At 42.7% G+C, this 19360-nt stretch overlaps 2 protein-coding genes across 4 annotated transcripts in view; one reads left to right on the forward strand and one right to left on the reverse strand.

Annotated features, from left to right (window-relative positions):
- Positions 1 to 8317, reverse strand: part of LOC106651556 (Kv channel-interacting protein 1-like) — a 167835-nt gene extending 159518 nt beyond the window's left edge. For 2 of the 3 annotated variants that reach the window (XM_014370100.2, XM_023459040.1), the window contains exon 1: positions 7379 to 8317. The gene's annotated coding sequence lies outside the window, so the exon portion shown is untranslated. The remainder of the gene's footprint in view (positions 1 to 7378) is intronic. The other variant, XM_023459041.1, reaches the window with a different exon arrangement.
- Positions 8318 to 16573: 8256 nt separating this feature from the next.
- On the forward strand, positions 16574 to 18556 carry LOC106651477 (zinc finger protein 583-like). Its single transcript, XM_014370000.2, has 3 exons — positions 16574 to 16749; positions 16821 to 16935; positions 17006 to 18556. The coding sequence occupies exons 1-3, from the start codon at positions 16724 to 16726 to the stop codon at positions 18113 to 18115; spliced, it is 1251 nt and encodes a 416-aa protein (XP_014225486.2). The 5' UTR covers positions 16574 to 16723; the 3' UTR covers positions 18116 to 18556.
- Positions 18557 to 19360: the final 804 nt, after the last annotated feature.

Consider the following 19360-nt stretch of genomic DNA (forward strand, 5'->3'; position numbering starts at 1 on the left):
GCTGCTGCTGAAGCTGATTTCCATAATAAATATTCATCCCTGACGCTAGCGCGTTGAGAGCTGACACGACTCATTCGGCGAGCCGGGGGTATATATCCTTGAAATGTAAATACTCGCGGAGAATTTACAGCGGTGCGCGATATTCCCTTTCTCTCTATCTAGATATACATTTTCCTTCTTATCCTCCTTTTTTTTCTCTTCACTCGCCGAAGATTCAAGCGGTAAAAGCTCTTCGTCACCGCGGAAGGGCATGAGCCAGGCAGGCAGGCAGGCAGGCGAGCAGCTAGCTGTACGTGCGCTCGGATATATAGTCCGCTTCGTAAACTTTTCGTTAAAAAATATGCAACGAAAAGCCAAAGCTGCGAGCCGTCGTTCCTTTTTTTTTCGCTAGCTCGCTGCGCGATGCGTTTAAATATGAACAAGGAAAAGTTTGCGGAATGTTTTTTTCGTGGAAAAAATATCGCGCAAGAATCTTCTGCTTCTTCTTCTTCTCTGGCTGCCGGAGCTGCTGCTGCTGCTACTGCTGCTGCACGAAACTGCACTCGCGCGCTACGCGCGAGCGAGACGGAGGAAAAGTCAAGAAGCGCGCGAGTATAACTTTGCATCAATTTTTGACGGCACGTGAGACAGAGAAAAGAAGAAGAATAAGAAGAGAGAGTACAAAGCAACTCGTTGTTTATTCCATATATAGACGGGAGATATCCGGAAGATTTCTTACAATTCCGCACGTATCGGGGCTATAAAAATTTATTTTTATTTTTATTTTCTCACGTACATATATATATACGTACCTTTCTCACTCGCACGCGCGCTGATAAATTAATCCAAGTTCTCATTTATACGAAGAAAAATAAACGAACGTTAAACTACTAACAGCGACGCAATTCAGTCATAATCTAACGATCGTAAAGCTTTATTAAGATGCGAAAGCTCGCGCCAAGCTCAAGCTCAAGCTCGTTGTCGGTGCGGAATGAAAACGAAGACGTATTACAGAGACAAGATGTGCGTGCGTGGCGCATCGTGCAGCATAATTATCAACACGTAAACACTGCGCACAAGTACGGGCGAACAAAGAATATGTATAGAAAAACTAATAAAAGTTGGTTCCCGCGAGTTTTCGCTCTTTCGCAGCAGCAGCAGCGGCATCATCGACGTTTTTACGAGGCAGCTGCCAGTACGTATACGCATTTATATAGCCTGCGTAACGTCGCGTAGTCGCGTCACATACTCGCACACACACATACACACACACACACACATGCGCGAACTTACACACGCTCGAGTGCACAGTTACGCGCGAAGAAAACAAAATGCAAGTACGCGCTTACATGTAATGTAGAAAGCTCCGGTGTGCAGTGCAGCAGCACCAGCAGCGACGTTGCGCACGTACAACCTCTTACGCGGGGGCCTGGCAGCGCATGTATATTGCGTCGTTTTTCCTTCCTCACGCGCAAAGAAAAGAACGAGCAGAAGTATGTAACTAGGGATGGTATATGTAGCTACTTGTGGCCCGCATTCGTGGCAACCACGAAATTCGAGAAATGGAAAGGCTCACATATTCATGTAAAAATGAAAAATAGCAGCTTTCGCGAGAGCGGGAGATTTTTTCGGGGTAACTATTCGAGATACAGCTTCGGCATAGCTGGTGGCTAAATCACTAAATAATATGATAACATAGCGAACCTTAAGCGAACACATAATATATACTAACCGGAATTATGTCACTTGTGAGTTTACGATACTACATCTGTTGGTGGAATTAACAAGTTAATTATCGGAATATAACAACTTGGCTTTCGATGAATTTAATTTCAATGCCACACGAATTTTGATGTTCTAAACATTAAATTTTTCTTCATTACATAATAAATTATTTTACGAGTTTGCCCTTACCTCAAATTGCTCATTGATAAGATGCACAATCAAATCAAAACGAACAGGAGTGACAAACAAAAGAACATTATTTCGAAACGGTCATTTCCAAAATACATCAAATTGATGTAAATCACGATAAACATTCAATTTTTTACTTCAACTTATAAACTGAAAAATATTCCGATAAAAATGATATGTTATAAAACACCCACACAGCTGGTGTTTATGATCTTATACGATGTCGTTACATCGCGCGAGCATCGATCTCCGCCCCGAGCTTGCACGTACGAGCTCGCGTTATGGTAAAATCTCTACGCTAGATTTTACACAATTGATAAGGTGTGTGCGCTCGGCGATCCGTATCAGTGCCTCTGTCGGTGCAGGCGCAACTACGACTTAATTTCAGCGTATTATACGCTCTCTGGCGCGTCTTGGAATAATAACGCGTCTCTCTTATTTTCTCTCTCTCTCTCTCTCTCTCTCTCACGCTCTTGCTCGGCGTTATAAATGGCGCCCGCGTGTGTAAAATGAGCGAGCGACAAGACAAAGCGTGCGCGCACACACTATACACAAAGCTTTGCAAGCACACAGCTGACACACACTCGACACACACTGACACACACATATATAATACAAGGCTAATTACAGAGGAGCTTCTTCTTCTGCTGTGTGTGTATACGATGTGCTTGCGCGCAGACCAAAAAGGCTAGTCTCGAGGCGTAACACACGGCTCACGCGAGGAGCGAGCGAGAGACTTGAAATACAAACGCGCCTTTGATTCATGAGCGCGCGCGGCGCAGCTCTCGTATACCTATAGTTATGCGCCGTTATAACGTGTATTATCTTTTTAGTCAGCTGACTGTATGTATGACTCACGACCTCAGTACCGATTGCGCGACGAGCCATAGAAAATGAGAGGGAGCGAGAGAAAGCTGAGATCTGTATTATATAATTTAGCACATTTGTACTCCGTACCGAACTTGCAGGACTCGTGCAAGCTCCGCGCGATATATATAGTACATATAACAAGAGGCAAGTAGACTACTTCCTTGCTAATGACAATGTACGTATATATTATATCCATGGGTGTTTGTAATATACGACTGCTGTTGGTGGTGGTGGTGGTGTACATCGTCGACAAGCTGCGCACACTATATATGACTACTAGCTACTCCCTAGCACGACACCCGTGGGCGGTCGACCTCCATATATAGCTATATGTGAATGCATCGTCGAGAATCGTACAAACTTATATTATCATACATTCGGCTGATTTGTGCTTAAGGGAATTCAGGTGTTGATGCTGCACCACCACCACCACCACCTTCTCTGCGTGCGCGTAATGTTGTTTTCCCGCGAGGCCGGGAGGGTAGATAGAGAGAAGGGCGGGAACGGCGGCGGCGGCTGAGCGAGCTGGATGATCTTGCATTATATTGGAATGTACGCACAGATAGCACACACACATACAAGACGAGCGAGCGAGAGAGAGACAGAGACAGAGAGATGATAAATGAAGTCGCAAAGTGTAGAATCGCGTACTACAGTATGCAGTGCATCGCGCGAGCCGCCACGTCATATACACTGTAAATATAGCTGCGCTGCAGCATCAAGCTCCGACGATGCGAAATGCTACGTGCCTGATGTTGGATATTACCGTTGCGAAGATGAAGTTTATAAACGTCGTCGTCTACGTCTACGTCGTCGTCGTCGTCGATTTATCGACGTTTAGCCGCGGGGTATCGATCTTCGTCTCCGCTGCGCTGCGCCGCGCCTCATGGCTGCTGCTGCCGCTGCTGCTGCTGTTATAGAAGTAGTGCTATAGTAACGGCGAACAGCAGCTCGAAGAATGAAAAGCCAGAGAGAGAGAGAATTTCTAGAACGGATATGAAAATAAACTACTGTTATCTTTCGGCGAATTCTATATTATTCGCGCGCGCGTGCGAGCGGCGCACACAGGCCTCGAGGTGCAGCACAAACACACACTCGAACTCTATAATACTCGAGAAAGAGTTAGGAGGTAGGTACGCCAGGGAAAACTATAACTACCGCTTCGTTATATATGTATATTCGTTTCTCGGTGATATATAAGTACACCCACGCCTCGAGTACACAACTCGCAATTAAATTATAAAACAAAAAAAAAGAAAACAAGGAAAGGGGTTTTTTTTTTATTTTCACTGAACTGTGGAGCCTCCGTACGCCACGCACGATAGAGAGAGACGGACGAGTGTAATTAACTCGCTTGTCGCAATTTTTGGAATAACCCGCGAGGGGGTGTGTATTATCGTACAAACGAACACTCGTAATTTACGCACTGCACCCGTCCCCGCGCCGTTATATCGCCGCGCTCTGTGCTGCGAATCGACAAAAACTTGGTTATTGTACATATTTTATAAGTACGTATAACGCCTTATCTGTATACACGGGAGGCGGTAATAGCTTTTCAGGCGCGATGTATATAATATTATACAAGCGGGCACGAAGGCGCGATGTATATAATATTATACAAGCGGGCACGAATCGTCTAAAATTTAATTTTACTGATTTCGTGTAGCACCGTAGGTATACGTACGTATGGAATTTATACGCACTCGAGAGATGAAACGAGAAGCTCGCGATACAATGGAGAGAAACTGCGGTGATATTTGCACGAAGCGACCGAAGTAAAAGAGAGAGAGAAAGACCAACCGTTTTACATCAAATATGTATTGTGTTTGGTTCGCAGTTTGAATAAAATATCTCATTCGAATACGACGGAAAGTCGTCAGCGGCAAGAGAGAGAGAGAGAGAGAGAGAGAGAGAGAAAGAGTGAAAAATCTATACGATAGCTGGTGCAGTATTAAAGCTCTCTCTCTCTCTCTCTCTCTCTCTCTGTCGCGTACGTATAGTGCGTCATGTATTTGTACACGTGCCGAGTGCAGTAAGTCGCTTATATTTGCTCGAATCCACCCGAGTGTACGTTACCCATATATTGATGAACACACACACATACACCCAGTAAATTATTATCCATTAAACAACGCAACTTGTGCACATCAGCGGCTAAGCAGCAAACTATATCTATATATCATGGCCTCTTATAGCTGTAATGCCGTGTTTATGTGGGCGCATTAGTTAATTATTCTTCTTCTCTCGCTCGCTCACTCACTCACTCGCTCGCTCGCGCTTTGGAGCTGGCCACGCGTCGACTGCTTTATATTCATGCGCGCGTACACACGTATTTGGATAATGCGTCACTCGCTCGGTGCACTTATGTACGTATATGAGCGCGGCTCCACTATACGCCACTTCTTTTGCAAATTCATTTTACCCAAGAGGAAAATTGCCTGCGAAGCGCCGCGCGTGCTATGCAGCGCGCACAGGATATTTTACACCTTCGACGGGTGTGCGCACTTAAGGCTCCCCTCCCTCACTCCCGCAACTCTCACCCTTATATTGAAACGTGGCGGAGCTATATGTATATACGTAATGATCGAATTTTTCGATAACAATGGCTCCGAGCTTAAGGACGATTTGTCTTTTCCCCCGGAGCTGCTGGCCCGCACCAGCGAGCGAGCGAGCGAGAGAAAAAGAGTGAAGAGAGCTGCACCAGCAGCGGGACAAATTGCAGCAGCGAAGCCGCGCGTCTGTGTAGGGCTTATGTGTAGCAGTAGAACACGGGCCGATTTTCGTAACAGAGAGCGAAAAGCCACGTTGGACGACGACGAGGATCTGCTACTACTGCCCCCGCCTCTCTCTCTCTCTCTCTCTTACTCGCCGCGATCTGAAACGCGCGCGTGAAAGAGACCAAGAGAGAGAGTAAAGGGAGGAAAAGCAATAAATATAGGGCAGAGTCAAAGACAGAGAAAGACAGTGAGAGAGAGAGAGAGAGAGAAAAAAGGCGGGGAATTTCAGTACTCTCGAGAATTATATGAAGCCATCGCGGCATAAGGGTCGCCCGCCCTGGAGCGCGCGAGAACAAGATCTATATGGCGCGCTAGGTATATATACGCGCGCGCGTGCAGATCGGAATGCCGAGTGGATCTCGTTATATTTCGAGCTATGTATATACGCCTCGTGCTACACACACAGTTTTTTACCTCCTTTTATTTTTTTTATTTTTTTTTATTTATTTCGTTATCGATGAAGCGGATCCTTGATAAAGTTGTGTGTATTATATACACGTGCGTGACGCGCGGAACGAGACGAATACGCGCGGGGTCGTAATATACGTATACGCGGAATTTTTTTTTTCATACTTTTCGAAAGTTCGTTCACTACGATACGGACAACTATATAACACAACTATGTGCAAGATATATAACGTCTACACTTCTCTGTTTGTTTTTTTGCATTCGATATTACAAGTATAAACTTTCCAAGGATATCGCGCATCTAAGGACTCGCTGCAGCTTGCTGTTCTCCGAGTTATTTTTTCCTACTCCTTTTTTTCTATCGCTCGTTTGTCCGCGTGCTCGCGACCGTCTCGCAGTTATAATACACGCGCACCCAGCAATTCGTTTAATATTTTCGCTTTCGTAAAAGAGGGAAACAATCGAAGCGTGATTGACTTATGTAATTTCGCGTCGAGCGTCGGATACATGCGTACTTTCGAATGCGCAGTTAATATCGTTCGCGTCTGTACTTTTACACGCACACATGCTCGCGCGCTGCGGGACGCTGCGTGACATAATCGATGAATGAGAGAAAGAGAATAAAAAGAGAGAAGGGGGTCGACGATTAATGAACATTCTTTTTCACCTTTTTTTTTTTGCTATTTTTCTTTTTTTCAAACCAAAAATAGTCGTGAAAAATTGTGAAAAGTTAATCAATTTCGCAGATCCGAATTGCGAATCTCTCGTAGCTAGCCAGCCAGTCAGCGTCGAGAGATTGCGTATCGTCGCGTATACGTAAATTGCGTAACGCGTGCACACGCGTCTCGTATATATGGAAAACACGTCGCGCGCACGACACGTATCCGCGTCTATTACAGATATACGCGAGAGATGCGTGGCATACATATCGCACAAAAGGCAAAAAAGAAAAAATTGGAAACGGAGAAAATAAATAAATGAAATCGAACGCAAAGTGTAAGGTACATATATATGTATGAGCACGACGCCGATGCTTCTTCTTATATTGCCAACAACACACGACTCGCGCAGAGCCCTCGACGATCCCATACAATGACGCGGATAAATACATCCCTCGCGGCTCCCACATGTGGCACAGCCACCACCACATTATACGTATACGCGAGTGTGTTGGGCTTCTCCATCGCTGCCGACGCCGTCGTCGTCGTCGTCGCCGCTGCTGCGTGTAAACATTCCTCGCGCGATATGTTTGCGCTCGCGGTAAATACCTTATCTGTCCCGGGTCGTGTGCATTTCTATAATAACGATGCATTTTCTTTTCTCTTTTTCTTTTTTTTTTTTCTTTTGCAATTCACACTCACGCGTAAAATATACTAATGTAGGGCGAAGAAGCTTATAAAAAGGAGAGACAGAAAAAAATTACTACTCACTCGTTTATGGATCGGTGTGCTGTGATATTAGAAATGTTGTTGCTGGTGTTGTTGTTGTTGTTTCGTTGAGTAGAGTAGAAGAAAAGATGCAGAAGAGTAGAGTCGAGCGCGGAGTAGGAGTGAGAAGAGGCCGCGGCGTCGACTCCTTTACGTGCGTATCGATGTCGTCCTTCGCGCGACGACGATCGTCACATATCGCATCCGCAGTAGCCTTACGCAGAGCTCAGCTACGAGTCGCATATGTTTTTAACGACGACGGTGCATGTGCACTTCTTTTTTTTTTTGCTACATCATCGTCGTAATCATCGTCATATTATGACCATCATCGCACGTTGTAAATAATCACACAATGTATAATGAAAGAGTTGAAAAAAGAAAAAAGTAAACCAGAAGGCGAACAACGGTGTACAACAACGACGACGGCGTCGTAGGGACGATAAGAGAGAAAAATTAATCAATCATATCGCGCACACCTCTCGCCGACCCGGACGCGCGATCGTCAAAGTCCGATGGCGCGTAATTTATAATTTTTCTCTTTTTTTTTATTTTTTATAGTACGGGCGCGCGCCGCACACGTTGGTAACAATTTCAAAACGACATAAATCACCGTCGTCGTCGTCGTCGGTATACACGAGAAATCGAGATGCGATCGAGAAATCAAACGGTAGTTTATACACGGGCGTACGATATTTTTATTAAATATATATTTATTCAATATATTTTACCGATATATGTATTTCTCGATTTTTCCAGCGAAATGAAAAATGTTTCGAGATTTTTTGGTTTTCCCCACCAATTTTGCGAGGAGTGGGCGCACTGCACAGCAACAACAAAACACACAACAACTCTATGTATGGTATATATTGGACGAGCACACGGCGTAATGCTCCTCACGACGGAACGACGTCGCGCTCGCGCGGCAGCGTGTCGGGGCGCGGACTGAAGCTACTAGTCTCCGGTACTGTTCGGCTCACCCTCTCTCTCGCGCGCTGCTACCACTGCTGCTGCTGCTGCTGCTGCTGCTCTCTCTCGCTTCTCTCCGTGCAGCAGCACCTCCCCACCGCGCACACACACACTTACACTCGCGTAGACACAGCTGACTACTGACTGTACGTATATATACGCTGCGAGGCGCGGAGAGTATGCGCCACCTCGTTTTCAACATTATAGCGTCGTCGTCGTCGTCGTCGTCGTAGTCGTCGTTGCCCATATACATAGCTGCTTGTGCGTGTACGCGTCTATTTCTTCAATACGGCACGTACAACACTACGTCTATACCGAAGAGCTCGAAGCCCGGGTCCGCAAGGCGCGAGCGAGCTCGTGCTTGTTCTTACGCGTATACGATATAAACAATTTTTTTTTATTGCATCGCGTATCGAGCCAAGCAGCTTTACCCCAAGTCCTCTGCCCAGCTTTATTAAATGAATATCGATTTTATTTTAATGATGCTTCCGCAGAGCGAGAGGATATCGCGGAGCTGCAGCGTTACAGATATGCGCACGTGCACTTGCATGACGCGTGAAAAACAACGGCCGATCGTTTATACACACTCACGGTGGCGAGAAGATGAAAAGAAATATTTTTCACGCACACTCGCGAGAAAGCACACACGTTTAACAACCGATGCAAGCTCAACGTTACGATGATCGCTGCGGCATATTATACTCGCTTATATAAAAAGAGAGCCCCTCGCAAAAATCGTTTCGCTCGCGGCAGGGCGATAAACGTTTATACTAGGTATCTATATACGCGTAGGAATATTGATACGTTAAGTAGGGAAAACGTCGCAAGCTCGAGCCGATTCAGCGAGCTTAGAGAGCCGTCGTCGTGTGACGCGCTTAAGACGGGCGGGCACCGATTGACACGCGCTTCGAAGCTGCTGCAGAGAATCCTCTGATAATCTCTCTTCTTTTGTGTGTTTTTATATCCTTCCTCCTGCATCCCGATCTCGCTTGAACGCCAAACGAGACATCTATAAAAGCGCGTGAATAGTATAGCTTGGACACTCTCAGCTCGAAAATGTAAATAAAAAAACGGAACTCGTGGTGAGATCGATCGTTGCCGCAATAGTAATTAAAAGTACTTTTTAATCAGGAGCTTATAAGCTTGACCGATCGATGCAAAAAATCGAGATTTTTTTGTTGGCTCAGTTGTATAATTATTCAAATGATGTACACAAGCGATCAGCTTGACCCGCGCGCAATGCGCAATGTTCAACAATTCGTTTATCGATTGCTCGCTCGGATGTCCGGTTATAAATCATATCGCGGCACGTATCCAAAATAGCATATCAATCATTTCGTTACATTATGCTACCACTGTACTACTGCTCTCTCTCTCTCGAGTTGCTCTGGTCTCTGAAGAAATGATGGATTTGCCTTAATTGATGCGTGCTTCAGGGAGTGGGAGAGAGAAATAACACACTTAATCTTAGTTCCCGCGTGCTCGCGCGCAAAATTCCAAAACAACTTGTGCTTGCAGCAGCAGCAGCAGGCGCACATAGGCACCATTGCGAAAGCTCGCGCGCGCAGCCAGAGACGTGCTTTCGAGCGAGAGAACATTGTACGTACGTATGTGTGTGTGTGCAGTCGAAGAGAGAGAGGGAGACGGACCGAGTAGTTTGAATTGAATTGAATACCATGTATATACAGTACGCGCGGAGCAGTTCAAGACCTTTCGACGTGAGTAGAGAGATAGATAGAGAGAGAGGAGCGCGCGATGTTTGCTCGTATGCATATATATGTGTGTGTGTGTACGCGCGCCTCGACTTGTGCAGCACGCAGGTGGTACGACTACTACAGCGTACAGCATATAGCACGTACACTCCGCGGGCTCTTCAGAGAACTCGCTCAAGGCCAGTTATATACGATTGCGCGTTTATGTATAGACGTAGACTACTGTTAATAACTCAATTATATCAAGTTTGACATTAATACAGACACGACTTGTACTTGTACGTGTGTGTATTGTATGTGCGGGTGGGTGTGTACGCACACGTATAATATTAAAAGTTGAACTCGCTTGACGTTTCATTATTTTGGTCACTTTAACTGCTATATAATATACACGTGTTATATAAGTTTAAACCTCCGGATAAATACACACATACACAAGGACACAGAGGGATGTATATCGCGTTATATGCATTCCCACCGAATTGTTGCGAGTTAGCGCGCTCGGCGCAATCCTTCATCCCTCGCGTATATATACACCTCTCCTGTTATATACCGCTCTGACAGACCAATTACTTTTAATAAAGTTGCTCAAGTGCGCGCGCGCTTGTAAATATAACAATGCTTTTTTGCGCGCGAGAATGTCGACGTTGCGGAATGACAAAAAAAAAGGCAGCAACGTGATACGAAAAAAAAAAAAAAATAATAATAAAAGATGAAAAATAAAATAAATCTAGAATATTTCCGCAGACCCGGCGCGAGTTAATTTAGATAATGGCTGTCTTATACCGCGACGACAATGACGCGACTTACGTTATTCATTGTAATAAACGTGAAGAATTGCAGCGTCTCTGAATTGTATGCGTAATGTGTATATATTTTTTTTTGTTGAAAAACAACCGTTTTGCACAATTGCAGGAAAAGACTGACGGGAGTAAATCTACCTTGATGCACGCTCCAGTTTTTCCTCTTGCTTTACGTTTTTTCTTCTACTACTCCTTTCTATTCGTCGTTTAGTTTCTAAATCTCTATGTTTTATTATTTCCAAATTCCGAGTGCATATACTAGGATGAGCGGTGCGCGGACACGACGCGCGAGTTACACGAAGCGAAATTTTCGGCTCCAGTTAGCCCGAGCAAGTTATACGTATATCTATCTGCTCTTTGTCCTTTTCATCAAGTAAAAAGCTTCAACTATTATATATCTATTTATCTACAGCTTCACGTAAGGAGTCACAAACGCCGAGCTCGAGAGAGACAGAATAATTTACGGTTTCAGCGATATTCGAATGAAGGAGGCGAACTATGTACAAATGATCGCAGATTATTTCAACGATCTCGGAAAAATTAGCTCAAGAGTAATGAAAAAAAATAAAATAAAATAAATAAACAAAGCGAGCCCTCAATCCCACGAGAGTTAACGCAGAAGATCGCCGCGATGAGAGGGTATATCGATGATACGAAAAATAGAACGTACAATAATAGAGCTTACGCGACACAACTTGTACGCGATCGCGTGCCTTATCGCTCGCTAATGCGAACGAATCATCGTTTCGTACACACGCGAGTCTCGAGCTTCCGACACCTAGAGCGTGGCCGAGCCAAGTTATTTTCTTCTTCCTTTTCTTCTTATTCTTCTTCTTCGTTTTTTTTTCTTTTTCGACGGTTTGATCGAGAAAAGGTGGAACGATGCCCGCACAAATGACAAAGCTTCATCGAGTTCATCGAGCTTCTTCTCAAGCACGAGTAGTGTGCCGCGTCGTCGTCACTTAACCTCGGCGGCTCCTCTCACGGGTATAGGTTCACATACTTGCACACCCACCCACATATATATACAAAAGAGTATCCACAAAGAGCTACGCTCAGCAATTTTCCCGGCGACATTTTGCTAGCCAAGACGAATCGATATAGATTGTATATATACCGTATATAATCTCACTCCGGTGTCTTACATAATAGCTCCTCTGCAGGAGCGGTAGCAGCAGCAGCAGCAGCTGCTGCTGCGAGCGAAACTCTTCAGTCGGGTCCACTCGAAGCCGTCAAGTGTGGACTACAGAGATTAAAGGTTTTAAGTCCTCTCTCTCTCTCTCTCTCTCACTCTGCATTTCGCTCCGCTGGAGTGATCGTTCGACTATCTTGTGTTGTCTCGCGCAGCAGTAGCAGCAGCAGCAGCAGCTTTAGCATTAATACACTTGGATGGCTTAATTGGTTAACGCAAGCGAGCACGAGAGAGAAGATCGAAGCTAAAAATGCTCCGAAAAACGCCACGATCGGTTCGACTTGAGGCGCGGGTTAATTTCTATCGACATTTACCATCGTGCATGCACCGTTGGCTCGCTGAATATGTATTTTATTGCACACATACTCCAGCCTCAGAGTTCGAGTGGCGCCGCTGCGCAGCGATTTATGTATCGCATCGTGAGCTCTCTTCTAGCAGCAACTTCATGCAAGAGCAATAAATCAACAATAAATTGTAAGAGTAATTTTCATATTAATTTTCACACTTATAATAATTTCTTGCTCGCAGTTTTGGAGTCTGTCACGAAGCTAAGAGAATTTGATTTAAAGTAAAGTATGTTAGCATCTTGGATATAGCATTGAAAATAAAGCGATTGATGAAAACATTTTTATCCTCGAGAGCGAAGCCAAGAGACAATTATGATTTCAATAATGACCTTCGTCAAACGAACAACTTAAATTATCATTCCTTCGTCCTCTCACCCTTTCTACTTTTAAGTCCAACCGCTAGGTGGCGTAGCACAGGGAAAAAGACGTACCCTAAAAGAGAAACATTTTTTTTCGGTTACATATGACTGCAAAGTCCTGGGATTTGATACCATGGCGCATACTAGTAATATCCCCTGCTGGCAATACGGCTCTCTCAGTGCTCTTTTGGGGGGTCTCTCTGCTGCGCAATGAAAGGCCTGACTACTGGTCGACGGAGTTTGAGTTCCGCGCGGCTCCTGTAGGCCACAGCTGTAAGAGGGATGAGCTGGAGCTGGTCATCGTCAGGGACAATACGGACTGTGACCGTTACTCGTCTACTATTGGAGCTGCGCGCCTGTGGAACGGGCTGCCTTAAAATCTCAGAAGAAGCCTCAGAAATTCGAACTTCAAGGAACTTCTGTGCCAGCATCTGCTAGAAGCCTGATCGGTCTTTGTCTATCTTTTGTTTATGTTTATTTTTTATTATATTCATGTTTGTATTGTGCCATTGACTTACTTTTCGCGTATATACAAAAAGTGAAGCTACGACACACTTTTTTGGTATTTCAAAAAATACTCAGCCGATGCACGCGAGGAGTCCTGCTGACGCGCAACTGAAGCACTTAATCAACAAATTGTTGAGGAAAGAGAATTCGGACGCTTGTTTGGCAGATGTGGCGGAGGATGAACCCATGGGTGGTTTGGATGATTGATGATTCCTAATTTTCATCATTCCGAAATGTGAACATGACCCGATTTTTCGATATCTTGTCCAAACTGAAAGCTTCGTCATGATTGTTATGATTGGGTCGTAATGTAATGCTCGTTCAATGAGACGCTTGCCGCGTGGAAAAAAAATGTCGGAAAAGTGTGGCTATAAATTCGGAGATGCACTTTTGCTACACTTTTTTCTCGAATTGATCACGTAATCGAGAACCAGGTGAAACTCTTGTACTTTTTGACGATTTCCTCGAGGAAGTCGATCGAGTTTCGCCTGTTCGGAGCACCCCGTTCAACGGACTGCACATTGTACGTGAATGCACTAGATTATTGAACGCACTAGTGGGAGAAGAAAACCTTGTCGAAATGTCTCGGGTTGGTAACAAAAATAAGATGGGCATACCCCACAAAATACAAAATATCATTTTCTGTAAGTATTGCATCAAAAGTTCAGCTCAAATCGGAAAGATTAAAATCATATACTAATCTAATTGTTCTTCATCAAGCTTTCGTTAAAGCCAAGATGAAACTGCCAGAAGGAGAGGTGTGGGGTATCAATGATTTTGAAAAATGTTTAACGACCAAATGTAATACTGGGCGACAACAAAAAAAAGCAATGAAAAGCCACTCGCAGAAAAGCAAAAGTCTCATACATCAAAAAAACTAAACAGGAAGCGTTCAAATACCAATCAGGAAGAGGTACAATTTTTTAGTAATAAATCGTCACCTCGGAGCAATCAGGTATATCAATAAAATCGAAGGCAAAAGGTGCTATGTCCTATTTTATAAGATCGTAACTCAGCAGATTTTGCCTCTGAGTTCATTGAGATAACTTTGTGCTCGGGTATCAAGAAGTTTTATAAATGTTCCTACAAATGAATAGAGTTTAAAAAAAACCAAAAAAACTGCGGTTACAAGCAGATTCATTTGTACTAGTATCCTAAAAAGTTGTTTATGTCTTGCGAGTACGTCTTTTTTCCGTAGCTGCGCCACCTGGCGATCAAACTTGTAGCTTCGAATAGTAGAAGTTGGAAGAGCGAGAAAATAACAAGTCGAGTAGTTTCGTTTGACTAACTACACTATTGAATCGTAATCGCTCCTAGGCCTCACATTGAAACTTTTCGCCCTAAATTTTACATATTATACTTTTAATGGTATTTCCATCGTCTATAATCTAAACGCACGCAATCGAAATACTCAAAAAGTAATTTTGTAGGATGCGCGAGTCGCGTACACGAATATCCGAAGTTAAAATTCCACTTTTAATTAAGCGATCACTTCGTTGCAGCTTATAAACTGTATACCTGTTTACCGGCGTGTTTCGTATTATACATACAGGTATGCATAATCCAGGCCGCCGCGTATGAAGCGCCGCGCAGCGCAGCACATACTGGCGCGCTCGCGCGCACCCGCCCCTGGACGTTTACATCTATCCGCAGGCTTTTCGTAAGCTGTTGCTTCGCGCGAGCAGGCTCAATTCTTGCCGCTGCGGAATTTGCATTGAAATTAAGGGATTAAATTTCTCCGCTGTAGCAGTGGATATATATATATCTATGTATTATATACAGGTGCGTGCTCCGTGTGGCGTACCCCGGCATTTAATAGTTCATCGCGAGAGCCTCTGTTCAACAGGGCGTCTCGCGCGTCATCGATATTTCATTGAGCCGGATTTGACAGGTAAAATTGGCCCCCGCGCTGTATATAACTGACTGTATTATACGCGTGTCCTCTCTCTCTCGACTCTCTTTCTCATTGGCTTTGTCGTAGTCGCGTGTGTAATACACCGCTGCGCGCCTGCTATATATGCATTATTCCGATACATTAACCCAAAAGAAAATGAGATACGTTCCTTCTCCAAAGTGCTTTTGACAAAGTGCAAAATGTAAACCGCTCGTCCTGCAAATCGAATGCATACATATACATGTATATACGCACACGTAAGCTCGCAGCAGCAGCAACAGCAGCAGTAGCTTGAGCAATCGAGTGAAATTTTCAACCTGACCTCGTTCGTTCTCGAGGCTCTCTCGCTCTATGTGGCAGGAGGGGGCATCTATATATCGCTGCGAGGACCTCGTCAAACGACGACGACGACGACGACGACGACGACGACTGTGCCACACTTCTGCAACAATCGAACGGTTAACGCGCGAACGGTGTTCTGCTCTCTCTATGTATATATGGATGAAAGGCGGCGAAATCCTGTTCAATGAGAGGACTGCAGAAGTGCTGGAAGCAAATGCATATAGTCTATCTCTCTCTTTCTTTCTCAGCCCAGCATATTATATCTATAGTGGATCGCTGGCGGATCTGACGGCTGCGAGGGTATTGCACTGTTGCGCCGCAAGGAGAGCTCGATTATTAATATATGTACAAGCGGCCTCGATTATTTTTGCTGACTCGTAGTATTCTAAAAGCAACGATTCTCAATGTACGCTGAGAGTATCGATTTTTCATTAGCTAGCTTCCCTTTACTCGTGGATGAGTGTGTGTATGTATCTGTACAGTTCAGTAGTGCCAGCGCTACGTTATTCCGAGTAGTTGTCTAATTAGAAACCTCTTGATTACTCGTTTGAAGGGAAGAATAGGTCGTATCTATTTAACCTCTTTCTCCGATTGCCAGGACACGACTCCTCTTTCGGTCTCCCTCTCACGCAAGTTCTCCTGCATTCGCTGCACATAATTTAGCGATGGCTTTAAAATTTACCATGCATAATTGTGTTCGTGCGCAGAGACGACTCATGCAAATTGGTTTACCGCAAGCCTTCGTGAAAGAACCTCCTCGCAGCAGCGGCTGGATGCGCATTGTCTATTGCTCACGTGGCGTGCGATAACAACGTATTGACACGAAGTTTTAAATGTTAACGATGAAATAGGGAGCTACGAGTATTTTTTTCCATGTATCAAGTCTTACAGCTCGTTCGAACGCTATTATCGTGTGTTTTTAGTCTTGGTAGCGTCCGTTTACTTCGCAAGCTGTGATTGGTCGAGAAGTGTCGAGTTTCTGTACCACCGACCAATCGACGGTAGAGAGGGAAAATATTGCCAAGGAGCTGTCCATCGTGGGATCGACTCTCTAATATTACAAGTAACGAGTTCAATTGAAATGGTATCTTGGTGAGCGAGTGTTTACAAATTGAGGAGATCAAAGTACTTTGTTGACTATTTATGGTGTTTGACTTTCAACATTTTCTCAGTGTTCGAATATATTTTCTTAAAATTGACAGTTATTTTGTACAATCGATCGAAAAATGAAAAGTGGCAGAGACGTAGTTAGGTATAACATTTTTTGTGTATATCACAGTATTTTCTGAATCCATCGTTTCATCGAATTTTGTTATTTCTCAGTGTAAAGAAGGAACCGGAAGATAGTTGGTCAGATGCAGGTGGCGATACTAATTTCGATTCCATGGACTTTTACCAAGTCAAAAACTATGGAACATCCTCACATCTTAACAGATCGGTGAGTTTAATGACTTTAATAACGTTCCGTTTTCCCACTATTAAAAAATACAACATAATTTTCATTTTAGGTAAATTACATGAATGAGGATATTGTCTCAAACCAGAAGTCGGATGAAAGTATATCTATTGAAGTTGAATGCCAAGATGTAAAGCTTGAACCTCCATCTCCATTGAAAAGCATCTGCACATCTGATTATGAAAGTTGCTTATCTATCGTGAAATTAGAAAACGGAAATCAGACAGATGACACAAGTGGAAAAAAATATATTGATTTTAATAGCAAACATTTCAAAAATGAGAAGTTGAGTCATTCGCCTAGAGCGAACGCAGAAAAAAAGAAACAAACGAATTACTTGAATGGAAAAAGCCTAATAATTTTGATTAAAAAAAACTTTGATTATCGTAATAATTGTCTATTTCAAGAAATCTCTCAATTGCAACTTGACGAACTCAAGGATGTGAAAATAGTTGAAAAAAGAACACATACTAAATTATCGCATAATTATAAAGTATGTAAAAAAACGTACAACAAAGAAGCGAGTCTAAAAAGACATAGCAGTACAAAAAATAGTAGATGTAGACTATGCGAAAGTCGTAATGGTCACAAGTTATATGGTCAAAATACCCTCCGAAAGCACATGATGACGAATCGATTCGAATGTGATATTTGCCACAAATCATTTACAAGTAATCGTCATCTTAAAAATCACATGAATGAGGTACATAATCACAGCAAACCATACGAATGTAATATTTGTAGCAAGTCATTTGGTCGCATTGCAACTCTCAAAAGGCATACAATTACAGTACACGATTGCCAAAAACCATTCAAATGTGACACTTGTCACAAATCGTTTGGACAAAAAAGTCACCTTCAACGTCACGAGAATGAAGTACACGATCGTAGCAAACCCTTCGAATGTGAGATTTGCCACAAATCATTTGGAGAAAAGAGTAAACTCAAACGGCATAAATTGAACGTACATGATCGGAGCAAACCCTTTGAATGTAACATTTGTCTCAAATCATTTGGACAAAAGTATAATCTCAATAGACACATCGATAAAGTACACAATCAAAGTAAACTCTTTGAATGTGAGATTTGTCATAAATCATTTGGATACAAATGTGTTCTTAAATATCACATAAATAAGGTACATAATCACAGCAAAATGTGATATTTGTAGCAAATTATTTGGTCGCCATGCAACTTTCAAAAGGCATACAATTACAGTACACGATCTCCAAAAACCATTCAAATGTGACATTTGTCACAAATCATTTGGAATGAAAGATTACCTCAAAAGGCACATAATAACGGTACATAGTCAAAGTAACCTTTGAATGCGAGATTTGACATACATCATTTGGACATAAATATCACCTCCAATTTCACATAAATGAAGTACACAATTCATGTAAATCTTAAAAGCGTAAGATTTGTCCAGATATATTTGAACTCCATGAAGATTTCTACAATCACGTGAAAACGTCAAGTACTGTCGTAAAATCAAATTTTTGTAATAAAAAGTAAAATATTTCAAGCTACCATTCATTTTGTCGTGATTGTGAAAAATTTTTTACTCATTATTTGTACATAAATTAAAAATTTTAATAATAATAATGTGTCAACTTCTAATTCTTCGCAGTATTGATGCTGAACCAATTTTTTTATCTATCCTCAAGTACCTGCTCCCCATTGGTATGTTACATTGAGAGAAAATTCAATTTTATTGCCAAGATCTTGCACACAGTCTCATTATGGGGCATTTATAGAAAAAGAACAAGTCACAGAAGAATTATTCGATTTTCGCCGCGATACTGAGAGAATTAATTGTAATATATGACCTATCAATGTTGTAGAAAGACCTCGAAGTAATAATTTACTTATATGTGAGTCCTATCGGAAGGGAGCTGCGTGACCATAACTTTTTCGTAGTTCAAAAATGAAAAAAAATTTTATTAATGATCATGGAATTGAAACTAGACACCATTCAAATCGTTTCGCAAGAACAAGCTATCACTACCCACTGGACATGATTTGAAAACCATCAACTAATTATACACTTCAGTTGTCCAAGGATATTAAACAATAAAATCACCAAAAATTTAATTTCGAAAATTTGTTTTTTCATTGGATTATTTTTGAGGAATTTTTAATATTTGAATTGAACTTCAAATTCGAATTTCCAAATTTATACTTGAATTTTTACATTCGTGCAAAGTAAGTTTTACATCTTTTTTACAGCTATTGTTGCATAGCTGGATTTTTGATTTGTTTAACCGTGAGTTTTTAACACTTTTTCTTTTAGTTTCGATTCAATTAATTGAAATGTTTAACATTCATTATATATTCAAATGCATATAATGACTTTACTCATCTTACAGTTGTTCTGATATAGCTGATTTTATGAATTGTTTAG

This window comes from Trichogramma pretiosum, unplaced genomic scaffold, assembly GCF_000599845.2.
Source record: "Trichogramma pretiosum strain Unisexual culture from Peru unplaced genomic scaffold, Tpre_2.0 scaffold53, whole genome shotgun sequence".
Lineage (NCBI taxonomy): Eukaryota > Metazoa > Arthropoda > Insecta > Hymenoptera > Trichogrammatidae > Trichogramma > Trichogramma pretiosum.

Bases quoted from the DNA above. Each gene is read 5' to 3' on its own strand.
- LOC106651477 (XM_014370000.2), top strand. From the start codon at position 16,724: ATGAAAAGTGGCAGAGACGTAGTTAG. The intron at 16,750-16,820 runs GTATAACATTTT...GTTATTTCTCAG, and splicing joins AGTGGCAGAGACGTAGTTAG to TGTAAAGAAGGAACCGGAAG. The intron at 16,936-17,005 runs GTGAGTTTAATG...TTTTCATTTTAG, and splicing joins CCTCACATCTTAACAGATCG to GTAAATTACATGAATGAGGA.